This window comes from Notechis scutatus, chromosome 4 (assembly GCF_049901735.1).
Source record: "Notechis scutatus isolate UNSWTSFEM ecotype Mainland chromosome 4, rNotScu1.2, whole genome shotgun sequence".
NCBI lineage: Eukaryota > Metazoa > Chordata > Lepidosauria > Squamata > Elapidae > Notechis > Notechis scutatus.
In genome coordinates, this window is record NC_142012.1 from 17,632,401 (window position 1) to 17,647,381 (window position 14,981).

The following is a 14,981-nucleotide window of genomic DNA, read 5'->3' on the forward strand; positions in this document are numbered from 1 at the left end:
GTGATCCCTGATCATTCAGACATTAGCCACTGTTGGTTTAAAGTATCCTTCTCTCCAAACAAGTTTGACGATTCAGCTTACAATATGCTCCTGGCATGTAAAGATATATTGATAATTGACTGCTAGGAAACTAGTTTTATCATACAGGATATACTTTGTGTAAAAATAGAGACATACCATCCTAATAGCATGATTGTGGAAATCATGAGAAACTCTGCAAACAGGACATAATATAGCACGTATATATCTTTCTGCTTTGAATAAGTTGTATCAGCCATTCTGATGACCATGAAAAGGTTACCAATTAGGGAATATAATTTATTGGACTGAGTGTTGCTAAAAATATCCTTTGGAGAATTTATGGATACATTTTAAACAATGTTCATACTGGCACTAAATTCTTGGGATATGATTCATATTTAAAGGTGCTTTACATAATGTAACCTATTTTATACGAAGCATTTGTTATTGTCCGTTCACTACCAATTTCATGTTCTTTAAAAGGTTTGGTGGATAGGTGGATAATGCCTAGATTTCTCAGAAATTGCTTAAGCATCCTTTTAAACCATTGTCACCACTGCTTATTTCCACTTTGTAAGCTAGGAAAGCACACGTGCTTTGCAGAATATGCTGTTAATAGCCTCAATCTTTATTGAATTGCTTAGGTAACATCAGCTTTTTTATCCTTGTTCTGAACTGAAATTCTCTGGGTTTGGGAAAAACCAATAGGTACCTATTCATGATGTCAGTTCAATTGCTTCCGCTGAAAGCTCAGGAGCAGTATTAGGATTTCCTCACAAAGAAATGAGTGTACTGCTAAGTCAATCTTGAGAATCTGATGTTATTTAAAGAATGGTCACCACCACTCCATAAGGCCACACTTAGAATACTGCATCCAGTTTTGATCACACTATAAAAAAGATGTTGAGACACTCTAGAAAGAGTGCAAAGAAGGGCAACAAAGATGATTAGGGGCCTGGAGGCTAAAACATAGGAAGAACAGTTGTAAGAACTAGGCATGGCTAGTCTAGTGAAGAGAAGGACCAGGGGTGACATGAGCAGTGTTCCAATATTTGAGAGGCTGTTACAGGGAGGAGTGGGACCAGTGGTGGAATTCAATTTTTTTTACTACCGGTTCTGTGAGTGTGGCTTGGTGGGTGTGGCTTGGTGGGCATGGCAGGGAAAGGATACCGTAAAATCTCCATTCCCACCCACTCCCGGGAAAGGATACTGCAAAATCCCATTCCCTCTCCACTGCACTAACCTGCTTTCCAGCTCTGTTCTCCTGTGTAGGGCAACAAAAGAAGACTCAGCTGATTAGGTGGGACTCGGGAGGCAGAGAATATATGGGGATAGGGCCAGTCAGAGGTGGTATTCAATGGTTCTCCGAACGACTCAAAATTTCCACTACCGGTTCTCAACCCGCTGAATACCACCTCTGAGTGGGACAACCTATTTTCCAAAGCATCCGAAAGCCAGACAAGGAACCGTAGATGGAAACTAATCAAGGAGAGATTCAACCTAGAAACAAGAAGAAATTTTCTGACAGTGAGAACAATCAACTGATGGAACAGTTTGCCTTCAAAAGTTGTGGCTTTCAAGAACAACTGGAGGCTTTCACTGAACAGCCACTTGTCAGAAACGGTTTATGGTCTCCTGCTTGAGCAGGGGATTGGACTGAATGATCTACAATAACCCTCCCAACTGTTATTCTGTTCTGTTCCCTTTGTGCCTCATATTGCTCCAGGGCAGAAGATGAGTTGTCCCTAAGCTTTATTCGGGGAAGGGCATTTATTAAACAAACATGCTTCTACTGTAGAAGCTATGGTGGAAAAAACAATTTTTTAAAAACTGTGCATTTTGAATATTTTAGTGTTTTTCAATTTATCAGCAAACATTAAGGCTTAAATAATCATATGGACTTTTCATGGATGGATGGATAGAAGGGAATTACTGTCTTCATTCTCTAATCCCACCGTTTAATTAACAAAGCAAACAATAATCCAAATGTTTTGGGACTGCTCTTGCACACACAAAAAAAAGCCTTTCTATTTCCACAGGATGGGCGAAGGGATTCTTTTCAGAACTGGAATTTCATAATTATTTCATTTCAGTGCCTCTGTCTCTATCCCCACCGCTGAGCCTCTGTTGTCCTTTGTGGCAAAACATCTATTTAACAATCATTGGCTTTGGTATAAATAATATGACTGATGGCTGCTTTCTTTTCTATTTCAGGTTGTGGAAGCCAATTTGGTTGCTTTTGACTGTCACTGGATCATTATAAATGAGGTAACTGTCAACCAAACATGAATCCTGTTTTTTATCTAAGGGTGAGAATATTCCTAGTGGTTCATGTCCTTGCCAAGAAGAAACAAGGAGCGGAAGTAAAAGTTTAGCTGAGCTACTCAACAGAAATGTTGTTTAAATAAATTGGGAAAACAGAACGGAAAAGATTGTGCAGTCTGAATGAAAATCCCACCAAAGAATTTATCTGGTTTTGTTGTAGTTTTTCTTCATTTGTTGTTTAGTTATTTTCTTCTTTGACTGGAACTGATATTTCCAAGTCTGAAATGCCAATCAATCATCAAGGATCCCAAGGCCAACCACCTTGGTAAATTGGGTGAATTGTTTCCAATTCTTGTTCTTGCTTTATTTGACTTTACTTAATTTCATAAGCCCAGGGTTGAAAAAGGTTTACCTTAAAGCAAAAAGACCTGAACATTTGGAATAGAATACCCAAACCAGCTTGCACTACCATTTGTAAACCATTGCTAGTACAGGTAATCCTCGACTTACAACAGTTCTCTCAGTGACCTGTTCAAAGTTACAACTGCACTGAAAAAAGTGACTTATGATTGTTATTTACATGTATGACAGTTGCAGCATCCCCATGGTCACATGGATGCATGACAACTGACTCAGATTTATAATTGGTTGCAGTGTCCCAAAGTCATGTGTTCACCTTTTACAACTTTCTGACAAGCAAAGTCAATGGGGAAGCCAGATTCACTTAACAACCATGTTACTAATTTAACTTAAAGTTGCCAAGGTTATAGATCTGTGATCTAAACAATGACAGTTTCAGGCTTTTTTTTCAACTTACTAAATGTGGCAAGAAAAAATTGTAAAATGAGGCAAAACTGACTTAACACATTTCTCACTTAGCAACATAAATTTTGGGCTCAATTGTGGTCATAAATTGAAGACTACCTGTATATCTTCATCAATTTTCATCTAATTTTCCTTGCCATTTGTCTTTGTGAGGGAGTCAAGTTACTCTTTTGAAAACAAGCAAACAAATAAAGTAATAATAAACAATGAACAAAATGGTGCCTCAAAGCCAATGGCTTCAATTTACCTTGAGTAAATCTTCCTTCATCTATAAATTTCATTCAGTTACTTTGCTGTCACCGGTTCTCAGCATAGGTTAATTTAAGTTTATGGCAAGGATTATATAAGCTCTAAGGATGAATTTTAATTTTTGGTATGAATGCTGGAGTAAAATTGAATGGATTGGGCCAGATTTAGATATACTTAAAAGTAGATTGTCTTTGTACACTGTCTCAATTGTCATCTTTAACTAGCTTTAGAAATCCAATGTATTTATATAAATAAATCCAATAAATATTTAATACACAGTTCTGTTGAAATAATGAAGCTCTAAGTCATTATTAAGCCCCTATTATTTCTGATGGATTATGGTGTATTCTACTTATAGATAAATATACAAGTGATAAGAAGCAATTCAGCTGATTGCCTTTTTTCATTTTAAATTATAATAATTGAAGTGAAGAGATGTTTTGGGGAAGGATTCTCTATTTTTTTATGCACCTGACTTTCATTTAGACTTACATACTGTATATTTCATGGGAGCGCTCTAGTTTCTCTGCCTTTGTATTGAAAATGTGAAAATATAAAGATAGCAATAAGGAATTGAGTTTTAGTTTCACAACATATATCTACAGTTTACTTATAGTTGTATTTATTATCATAAAAAATAATGCACTCACAGCAAATCCTCTTAAAATGTGCTTTTCTAGCAAAACTTTACATTTGATTTGTTTTCAATAAGATACTTTCCAGCATTCTATTATTTTTGAATTGTACTTTTCCCATCTTCTTATCTGTCACAGACTTCTCTATGTTCAGATGTATTATTATTCCTTTTTGCACAGTTTTGTGTGGGTTCAGCAGTACCCCATCATTTGAATTACAGAGATGTCCATTGCAAGTGCCATTTTGTTTTGAAAAATAGAATTTAGTTATTGGCGGGTCATGAACTGTTGTTGTTTTTTTTTATTTTGGTGGTTGCTCTAAGAAAAATTATGGGATAAAAAATATAAATGGCATGTTTTTAGAAAAAAAAACAAAATTAAATTTCTTAGTAATTTAGAATAATTTTTAAATACTTAATTAAGCATTTGAAACATTTAAGGTAATGCTATGCGTGCATTTGGGTCTTGAGTCTTAAATCAACTTTGGACTTTATCTTTTTTTAAAAATAAAACATCTGTGTTTCTTAAATTGTATCTCCTCTTATGGGGAATAATATTAATATCTGGAATCTAGAATGTCTACAATACAAGTGAAACTCAAAAAATTAGAATATCATGCAAAAGTTCATTTATTTCAGTAATGCAACTTAAAAGGTGAACCTAATATACGAGATAGACTCATTACATGCAAAGCAAGTTCAAGCCGTGATTTGTCTTAATTGAGATGATTATGGCTTACAGCTCAAGAAAATCCCAAATCCACAATCTCAGAAAATTAGAATATTACATGCAATCAATAAAACAAGGCTTGTACATAGAACCTCTGAAAAGTATAAGCAGTACTTGGTTTGGGCCCCTTTTGCAGCAATTACTGCCTCAATGCAGCATGGCATGGAAGCTATCAGCCTGTGGCACTGCTGAGGATGCTTCAATAGCAGCCTTCAGCTCTTCTGCATTGTTCGGTCTCATGTCTCTCATCTTTCTCTTGGCAATGCCCCATAGATTCTCTATGGGGTTCAGGTCAGGCAAGTTTGCTGGCCAATCACGCACAGTAATCCCACGGTTATTGAACCAGGTTTTGGTGCTTTTGGCAGTATGGGCAAGTGCCAAGTCCTACTGGAAAATGAATTCAGCATCCTCATAAAGCTTGTCTGCGGAACGGAGCATGAAGTGCTCCAAAATCTCCTGGTAGACGGCTGCGTTGACCCTGGACTTAATGAAGCACAGTGGACCAACACCAGCAGATGACATGGCTCTCCAAATCAACACAGACTGTGAAAACTTCACACTGGACTTCAAGCATCTTGCATTGTGTGCCTCTCTATTCTTCCTCCAGACTCTGGGTCTGTGGTTTCCAAATGAGATGCAAAAGTTGCTCTCATCAGAAAAGAGGACTTTGGACCACTGAGCAACAGACCAGTTCTGTTTTTCTTTAGCCCAGGTAAGATGCTTCTGATGTTGTTTGTTGTTCAGGAGCTGCTTGACAAGAGGAATATGACATTTGAAGTTCATGTCCAGGATCTGTCTGTGTGTGGTGGCTCTTGATGCACTGACTCCAGTCTCAGTCCACTCCTTGTGAAAGTCCCCAACACTTTTGAATGGCCTTTTCCTGACAATCCTCTCCAGGCTGCAGTCATCCCTGCTGCTTGTGCATCTTTTTCTTCCACACTTTTCCTTCCACATAACTTTCTATTAATGTCCTTTGATACAGCACTTTGGGAACATCCAACTTCTTTTGCAATTACCTTTTGAGGCTTTCCCTCGTTATGGAGGGTGTCAGTGATGGTTTTCTGCACAACTGTCAGATCAGCAGTCTTTCCCATGATTGTGATTCCTACTGAACCAGACTGAGAGACTATTTAAAGGCTCAGAAACCCTTTGCAGGTGTTATGGCTTAATTAGCTGATTAGAGTGGGACACTTTGAGCCTAGAATATTGAGCCTTTTCACAATATTCTAATTTTCTGAGATTGTGGATTTGGGGTTTTCATGAGCTGTAAGCCATGATCATCTCAATTATGACACATCACGGCTTGAACTATCTTGCTTTGCATGTAATGAGTCTATCTCATATATTAGGTTCACCTTTTAAGTTGCATTACTGAAATAAATGAACTTTTGCACGATATTCTAATTTTTGAGTTTCACCTGTAGAACATGATGATGCCCATTATAAGTATATGATGCCCATTACAAGGAAATTTTGTTTTCTATTTGAAAGTCAAACTAAAACCAGTCACGTTATCTTTAATATTTATGTTATATTTATTTATCCATCCATCTTTAAAATATCCACTTAAAATCATTAAAACCACTAAATTTTGTTTTTAAAACATATTGGTCCTTGCTTAGGATATATATTTCCTAAAGAAATATTATTCAGATAGGTTTTATTTTAATGATTAACCATACATGTTTTATCAGCTAATATATTACACCTCTGTTATACTATTTTAATTAATTGACAAGGTAATTTACCCCAGAGGAAACTACGTATCATATCACCTACTATGCCACTAAAATGGGCATCTTCTATTTGTTCCATTCTATGTCAGTAAGCTGAATTTAAATATCCTTCTCCTTTAATTGTAATCTTTAACTCCTTTGGGTTTCTTCTAGTGTCCAACCTTCGAAGTCCCATCCTATAATGTATTTTTTCCAGAATTCGGAACAGCTGTTTCCCACGGGAAGACTTCTTATAATTAATTTCAAAATTTTATATTCATATCTACTTGAATCATTTATAACTTTCCAAAAACATCACTCTAATCACCCATGTGCTGTTTATTCTCCCCACCAAAAGTCATCTTCTCCTAAGACCTTGCATTAAGCACTGAAAGTCAGTCACCCAGTGAATGCCCTAAAATTTGCCATTCCAGAGGTTCTTAATACAGTATTTGAAAAGTAGTAAAATATAATTCCAACCATGATTAAGAAATTAGGTTCGGCTCAGCTTTATGTCTAAATTGACTACATTGTGACTATGGTCTTAGATCAGGGGTGGGATTCAACTGATGTTATTACCGGTTCGGTGGCTATGTTTTTTTTTGAGATTTTTGTTTAATCTGGGAATAAAACCACATGTATAAATAAAGAAAATACTGTTCTACATAACAATTCTACATTTATTGTCAGCAATTAAATCCAACTAGTGAACCCAAAACAAGGAAACACTCTCGGGAGATTTGAGTTTCCAAAAGTAAAACTTTATTGGATGCACCATATTGGTACTGAAGAAACAAACCAGATCTGGTTTTCCAATGCAAATGCTTGTCTAGTTAAACAGTAGCTTCCCCTTCTCCCCATCCCTGGGTGATCACATTGTCCAATTATGAGACGTCCTTTTGTTATGGGGAACAGTCCATCTCTTTCTCCAAAATCTTGATGGTTTCCATGTCTCCCACACTCTTCATATTCTATTTCCCCCTTCCTTTCCCCCAATTCATTGGCAAGTTGAAAAACATTAAGGTTTGAAAGGAGCAAAGTGGTTCAATCCTGAATAAACAGTTTCTGAAAACTGAATTCACAAGAGAAAGACCCTTGATTTTATTCCTCTAGAATCTCTAAAACCATCAAAATCCTCCAAGGGGCTTTCTAGCATCTTGAATCCAGTGAGTCTAGGCTGGCCATTGCCATGCTTCTCCCTGATAACTCAGTCCAGAGCATTGCAGTACAATTTCTTGTTGCATCGGTTCACTTAAGGAAGGGATATATGAATTAATAGAACTCACCCACAACTTTGCCCTGTTTCATCATTGGCCTGTGGTGGACAAAACACATTAGTGGATGGTCTTAGTGTCCATCTTTCCAGGCTGTGATGAAAGGGCTTGCAATGGCATGCAGAATATGTATTCCTCAGATCATCATAATTCTAGCTCATAATTCAAGGTTGCCTTTGTGCTAGTGAAAGGGATTTCCTGTTGTCTGAAGTTCTTATTCAGTCTGGAAGAAGATTCCCAGAAGGAACATGAGATCATAATGATGAGGCCTGATTTTGTTTTCATTCACAGGGGGAAAATGGGATTTTCCCAGGGAGGGTTTTTAGGCAGGGTGATTTCAAAGTCACAGCTGTCTAAACATCCTGGGTCAGTTGACAGGTATGATATCTTAAATTTACAGATTAGGCAGTGAATAATAGTTTTCTTTTATTCTATTAACAGCTTAGCTAATTAAAACTGGAGAAATTCAATCCAACACCATTTTACCATTCTAATTAGAGTTGTATGACCAATACATTTAAACAGATATATAAATATATATAAAGGTAAAGATTCTCCTCGCATATACATGCTAGTCATTTCTGGCTCTAGGGGGCAGTGCTCATCTCCGTTACAAAGCTGAAGAGCCAGCGCTGTCCGAAGTCGTCTCCAGATCATGTGGCTGGCATGACTAAATGCCGAAGGCACATGGAACACTAAAGTGATCCCTATTTTTCTACTTACATTTTTACATGCTTTCGAACTGCTAGGTTGGCAGAAGCTGGGACAAGTAATAGGAGCTCACTCCGTTACGCAGTGCTACAGATTTGAACCGCAGAACTGCTGACCTTTCTGATTGACAAGCTCAGCATCTTAGCCACTGAGCCACCGTGTCCCTCATAAATATATATATTTATGTATTTATTGTCATTTTAATATCCTGCCTTTGTTTTAAGAAGGGGAGCTTTATACACTTCTTTTCTGCTCAAAACTCAGAAACAATTTACAGTGTATTCAGAGCTAGAATAACTGTGAATGTTTCAGAGCTAGAATAAAATAAAGGAATGTTAGAAAGTGATTCTTACCAATCCTAACATTAAACTGTTCTCCACAGCTAAAGAGAAGGAAAACTGAACTCAAAATTTTGAGTGGCTCATGGAATGATTTTCCATCGTTTGCTTTCAGGTTTTTCTGCTTTTTTATGTACTTAAGACAAAACTTGAGAGCACTTTGTTTTTCTGAATTCACATCTATATTACCCAAATCATTTGATCTGCAGCATCAAAGGCTGCCAGAAAGACAAATATTCATTCACAGTAATCTCACCTTTCCGTTAAAAGCAGCTTCTAAACAGATGGTAAGAACAACATTAACATTGCTATAAAATACAGTCTGATAAATCAGTGCAGAAAATTGCTATTAAAAATCCACTTTATTTACCATCTTTTCAGAAAATATGGGTAATGTTGACATGCTACCTAAAATTAAACAGATTAGGTGCCAGAGGAACATATTTGGGAATGTATGTCATAACTGAAAGGGCCTCCTCTCAATTTCCAAGTGCCTAGCATATGGAGGAAAACCCAATTATAGAAATCCAAAGTTGATCATGCTTATAATTATTGTGAGTTCATATGGGAATCTTTCCTTAATATGGGAGATAATCAGAAACAGTGATGAGAAGGTGACCCAGAATGGTGATGGGAAGAAGACAAATTTTAATAGATGGATAGACATCCGGTATCAAAGGTTATCACTGTAACCAGTGTTTCTTAATCTTGATCACTTTAAGGTATGTGGACTTCAACTCCCAGAATTCCCCAGACAAAATGCTTCAATGGAAGTTAAAGTCCATGAAAAGTTGCCAAGGTTGAGAAACACTGCCCTAGACTTTGTAAAATTCAGATATATGTGCAAATCAACCTTTTTGCAAGTAAAAAGCAGGCTTTTTTTATTTCCCCTATTTCTTGTCCAACTTGGGACCTCATAATGCCTCCAGAATAGAATAGAATAGAATAGAATAGAATAGAATAGAATAGAATAGAATAGAATAGAATAGAATAGAATAGAATAGAATAGAATAGAATAGAATTCTTTATTGCCCAAGTGTGATTGGACACACAAAGAATTTGTCTTCAGTGCAAAACCTCTCAGTGTACATAAAAGAAAAGATACATTCTCCAAGAGTCAAGAATCATAAAGTACAACACTTAATAGTTATAGAGTACAATAAGCAATCCAATCATACTAGGAAACAGTCAATATAAATCATAAGGATACAAGCGACAAAGTTACAAAGTCACAGGTGGGAGGGGATGGATGATAAGGAATGATGAGAAGATTAATAGTAATGATAGTGCAGACTTTGTAAATAGTTGGACAGTGTTGAGGGAATTATTTGTTTAGCAGAGTGATGGCGTTCAGGGAAAAACTGTCCTTGTGTCTAGTTGTTCTGTGTGCAGTGCTCTATAGTGTCGTTTTGAGGGTAGGAGTTGAAACAGTTTATGTCTGGGCTGTGAGGAGTCTGTAAATATTTTCACAGCCCTCTTTTTGACTCGGACAGTATACACGTCCTCAATGGAAGACAGGTTGGTAGTAATTGTTTTTTTCTGCAGTCCTAATTACTCCCTGAAGTCTGTGTCTGTCTGTCTTTTTTTTTTTTTTTGATAAAAGTTTTATTGATTTTAACAACAAACAAAAAAAACACATAAAACATAAAACATAACATAAAAACATCATCATCATTCTTCATAAATTTACAGACAGTGTATCGGTTGGTTTACCACTCCTTTTTGTGCATCCATTTCATAGTCATCATAATAATTATGTTACATAATAACTCATATTATCAACCAACAATTATATATCCTAATATCATTATTAAACAATCATTTGACTATAATTTTACTAATTCATACTTAAGCGAGATAACTATAATTTAATTAATTTATTTTATAACAGATCGTAAAATCATACCAAGTCTATCTTAATAAAATATTCTAAAAATGTTATCAAAACCAAAAAAAAAGTATATTCATTATTTTCTAAGTTTCTAAATATTCTATTATTATATTGTATTATCTAACCATTGGTAAAAAAGATCCCAAACTTCATAAAATTGTTTATCTTCTTGTTCTCTAATTTTAAATGTCAATCTACTCATTTCAGCACATTCCAGTATTTTCTTAATAATTTCTTCCTCTAATGGTATTTTCTCACTCTTCCAATTTTTAGCAAATACAACCCTAGCCGCTGTTAATACATTAACAATCAAATATTTTAAGTTTTTATTATATGTATCAGGTAAGATTCCCAATAAAAAAATCTCTGGTTTCAAATCTATATGTTTCTTTGTCATTTTTTCCAACCATATGCGAATTCTAGTCCAGTATTTCCTGGCCTCCTCACAAGTCCACCACATATGGTAATATGAACCAGGAATCTGATGACATTTCCATCCAGCATTTTTCAGATTTGTTCTTGAACATTCTTGCACTTATAAAACATCTTATACAAATTTTCTTTATATGCTGTTGACATTGTCATTTTGTAATTTTGAGACCACAATTTTTGCCATTTCTCTAAATCAATCCCATATCCAAAATTCTTCCCCCAAGCAATCATTGTTTCTTTAACTTGTTCTTCCTCTAATTTAATTTCCAACAAATAATTATATAATTTTTTGATCACTTTTTCATCAGTACCTATCAAAATCCTATCTAAATCAGTCAATTTATCATAGAATCCTTCCATTTTAGAATCTTTAAGATACCTTGAATGTATTTGCGCATATGAAAACCAATTCATCTTTATGCCTTGTTCTTCTAAATATTGCATCGTTTTAAGTTCACCCTTTTCATCTAGTAATTCCCCATATCTAACTGTTTGTTCCTTCTTATAGGTTATAGGATAAGAAAAAGTTTCAATAGTTGATAACCAAACTGGGATTTTCAAATAACATTGTTTCTTAATTTTCTCCCAATTCAACCATAACGATTCCCATATATAATGCCTTCTAAAGTAACCCTGTGATTTAGTTCCTTATACCATAAAAAAGCATGCCAACCCAATAATAAATCATGTCCTTCTAATGCCAACAATCTAGTCCTTCTTAACGTTATCCATTCTTTAGCCCACATTAAGTTTGCAGCTTGATAATACAACTCCCAATTGGGAAGGCCAAATCCTCCTCTAATTCTAGCATCCTGTAAGAGTTTTAATTTTATTCTCGCTTTCTTACCTTGCCATATATACTTCAACACAATTTTATTTAGTTCTTCAAAGTAATCCTTACCTAACCTAATTGGTATTGTTTGGAACAAATATAAAATTCTGGGTAAAATATTCATCTTAATTGTTGAAATTCTACCTATCAATGACAATTGTAGGTTTTCCCATTTTTTCAGATCAGATGCTATCTGCTGTTTAAGACATAAGACATAAGAATTTATTTGTCATTACACTCGCAAGCGGGTGCAACGAAATGGGGTGCTCTTCCACAAAGTAAAACTGGACAAACACCACTAAAAGAAAAAAATTGAACTAAACACAACCAACCATACAATAATCTCTATGCAATTTAAAAATGTAAATACCCCATTACTCTCAGCCATTTAAATTCCACAAAAATCTTATGACCCTGCATTCAAACTCAAAACTGCACTTGGATAAAAACTGTTCTTAAATCTGGTCGTCCTTGTTCTTAATACCCTAAATCTCCTTCTCGATGGTAATAGTTCAAAGAGCTGATGTCCTGGATGAGAGGAGTCATTCAATATATTAAGTATCTTCCTCTTACATCTATTTCTATACAGTTCTTCCAAAGAGGGGAGTGAGCAGCCAATGATGTTTTGGGCCATCTTGATCACCTTCTGAATTGCCTTTTTCTCTGCCACTGTGCAGCTCGAGAACCATACACAGAGACAGTAGGATAATATACTCTCAATTGAACTCCGATAGAAGGTAGTCAGTAGACTCTCAGCCAGTTGTTGTTTCCTAAGAATCCTTAGTAAATACAACCGTTGTTGTGCCTTCTTAATTAAAGCAGCGGTGTTTGCGCTCCAAGTCAGGTCATTTGTAATGATGGTCCTGAGAAACTTACATTCAACCACCTGTTCCACACGAACTCCCTCTATATACAGTGGCTGAATGTCTGCTCTTTTTTTCCTATAGTCCACTATAACCTCCTTGGTCTTCTTAATATTAAATAGAAGATTATTATTCTTGCACCAGCGGGATAGCTGTAGTACCTCATCCCGATATGCAGACTCATCATCCCCAGAAATAAGTCCTACAAGCGTAGTATCGTCTGCAAATTTCATTATCCTATTGTTGGGATGTTTATTTGTGCAATCAGATGAATAGATGGAGAACAGTAGTGGACTAAGGACACAACCTTGTGGAGTGCCAATGCTAAGTGTCTTGACAGTAGAAATATAATCATTCAGTTTAACTCTTTGTGGACGATTTGTTAAAAAATCCAATATCCATAAACAAATAGAATCTGGAAGATCTAGATCTTTGAGCTTGGCTATTAATCTGTGCGGTATGATGGTATTGAAGGCAGAACTAAAATCTGCGAACAACATTCTTACATAATTCCCTGGTGTTTCCAAATGGGATAAAGCCATGTGAAGCACAGTAATAATTGCATCCTCGGTTGATCTGTTTTCTTTGTAAGCAAACTGAAGCCCATCAAAGGAATCGGGAAGGCAGGAGATAATATAATTTCGAACTAGCTTCTCAAAGCACTTCATTAAGATAGAAGTTAGTGCCACCGGCCTATAGTCGCTCGGACCATTTGTGGGCATCTTTTTAGGCAGTGGAACAATGGTGGAAGCCTTGAGACAAACAGGAACCACGCATTGTATCAAGGATCGATTAAAAATTTCAGTCCATACCCCAGCTAACTGATCAGCACAATCTTTTACCACCCGACCAGGAATTAAATCGGGCCCAGCTGACTTTCTGGAATTAACCGCCTTCATTGTCTGCCTCACATCCTGCTCATTCACAATGAAGGGGAGGCTCTGCTGAGTAAATGATGGCAAAGGGACAGTTTCAGTTTGATGGATCTCAAATCGGACAAAAAAGTTGTTCAACTCCTCAACCACCACCGCACTACCATCCGAAGAGACCTTTTTTGCTTTATAGTTAGTTAGTTGTTGAACCCCCTGCCAAACCTGCCTCATGTTATTACTGAGAAAGCAATCTTCAATTCTCCTCTTATATTCGGCCTTAGCTTGCTTAATACCTCTCCTCAAGTTCGTTCTTGCAGCACTATAATCTAGATCATTCCCAGACTTAAAAGCCTTATTTCTTGCATACAACAAACGTCTAACCTTCCCGGTCATCCAAGGTTTTTGATTAGGATAAACCCGGATTCGTTTATCCACCGTGACAGTATCAATACAGTGTGCCATATACCCTAACACCGCAGCCGTGTGATCGTCGAGATCAGAATGATCAAAAACTTCCCAGTTTGTCTGTTCGAAGCAGTCCTTTAGCTGCTCCATTGCTCCCTCTGGCCAGCTTTTCACCGTCTTGACTACCGACCCTGCCTGTTTTCTCAGAGGAATATACTCCGGGGCTAGAAGCAGGGACAAGTGATCCGACTGGCCCAGATGTGGTAATTGTAACACCCTGTATCCATTTACAATATTCGTGTAGACCTTATCCAAGGTGTTCGACCCCCTAGTGGCACACCTTATATGTTGATAGAATTTAGGGAGGACCACACGAAGATCTACATGATTAAAATCTCCCGCAATAATGTATACAGCATCTGGAAATTTGCTTTGCAAGTTGCCAATTTCATCACCCAGGAAGCCCAGAGCCAAATCTACATTTGCATCCGGTGGAATGTAAACAGCAAGAATAATAACAATGCTGAATTCCCATGGAAGATAGAAGGGTCTGCATCTAACAGACAGATATTCCAGCTCCAAAGAGCAGTGACATGTTATAACCTCTGAGTTTGTACACCAAGTCTCTTTAACAAACATACACACTCCACCTCCTCTGCACTTCCCCACATTTCTGTCTCTATCCAGACAATGTAATAAAAAACCATCCATCTCAATAACAATGTCCGGGATAGTGGGGTTCAACCAGGTTTCGGTGATTAACAACACACAACAGCTTTTCACGAACTTACTCGAAGAGACCTGTAACCTTAAATCATCCATCTTGTTTGCCACGGATCTAGCATTAGTCAGAAAGAGACTTGGGAGCGGCAGCCGCTTCATTTGTTTTTGCAGCCTGTATAAAACACCAGCCCTGCAGCCTCT

At 36.7% G+C, this 14,981-nt stretch overlaps 1 protein-coding gene across 1 annotated transcript in view; it reads left to right on the forward strand.

Annotated features, from left to right (window-relative positions):
- The window catches only part of GRID2 (glutamate ionotropic receptor delta type subunit 2), a 1,056,494-nt gene that overhangs the window by 666,441 nt on the left and 375,072 nt on the right, over window positions 1-14,981 (forward strand). Inside the window, exon 5 of the mRNA XM_087962873.1 lies at window positions 2,236-2,289. Coding sequence (XP_087818999.1) covers window positions 2,236-2,289 — 54 coding nt within the window. The remainder of the gene's footprint in view (window positions 1-2,235; window positions 2,290-14,981) is intronic.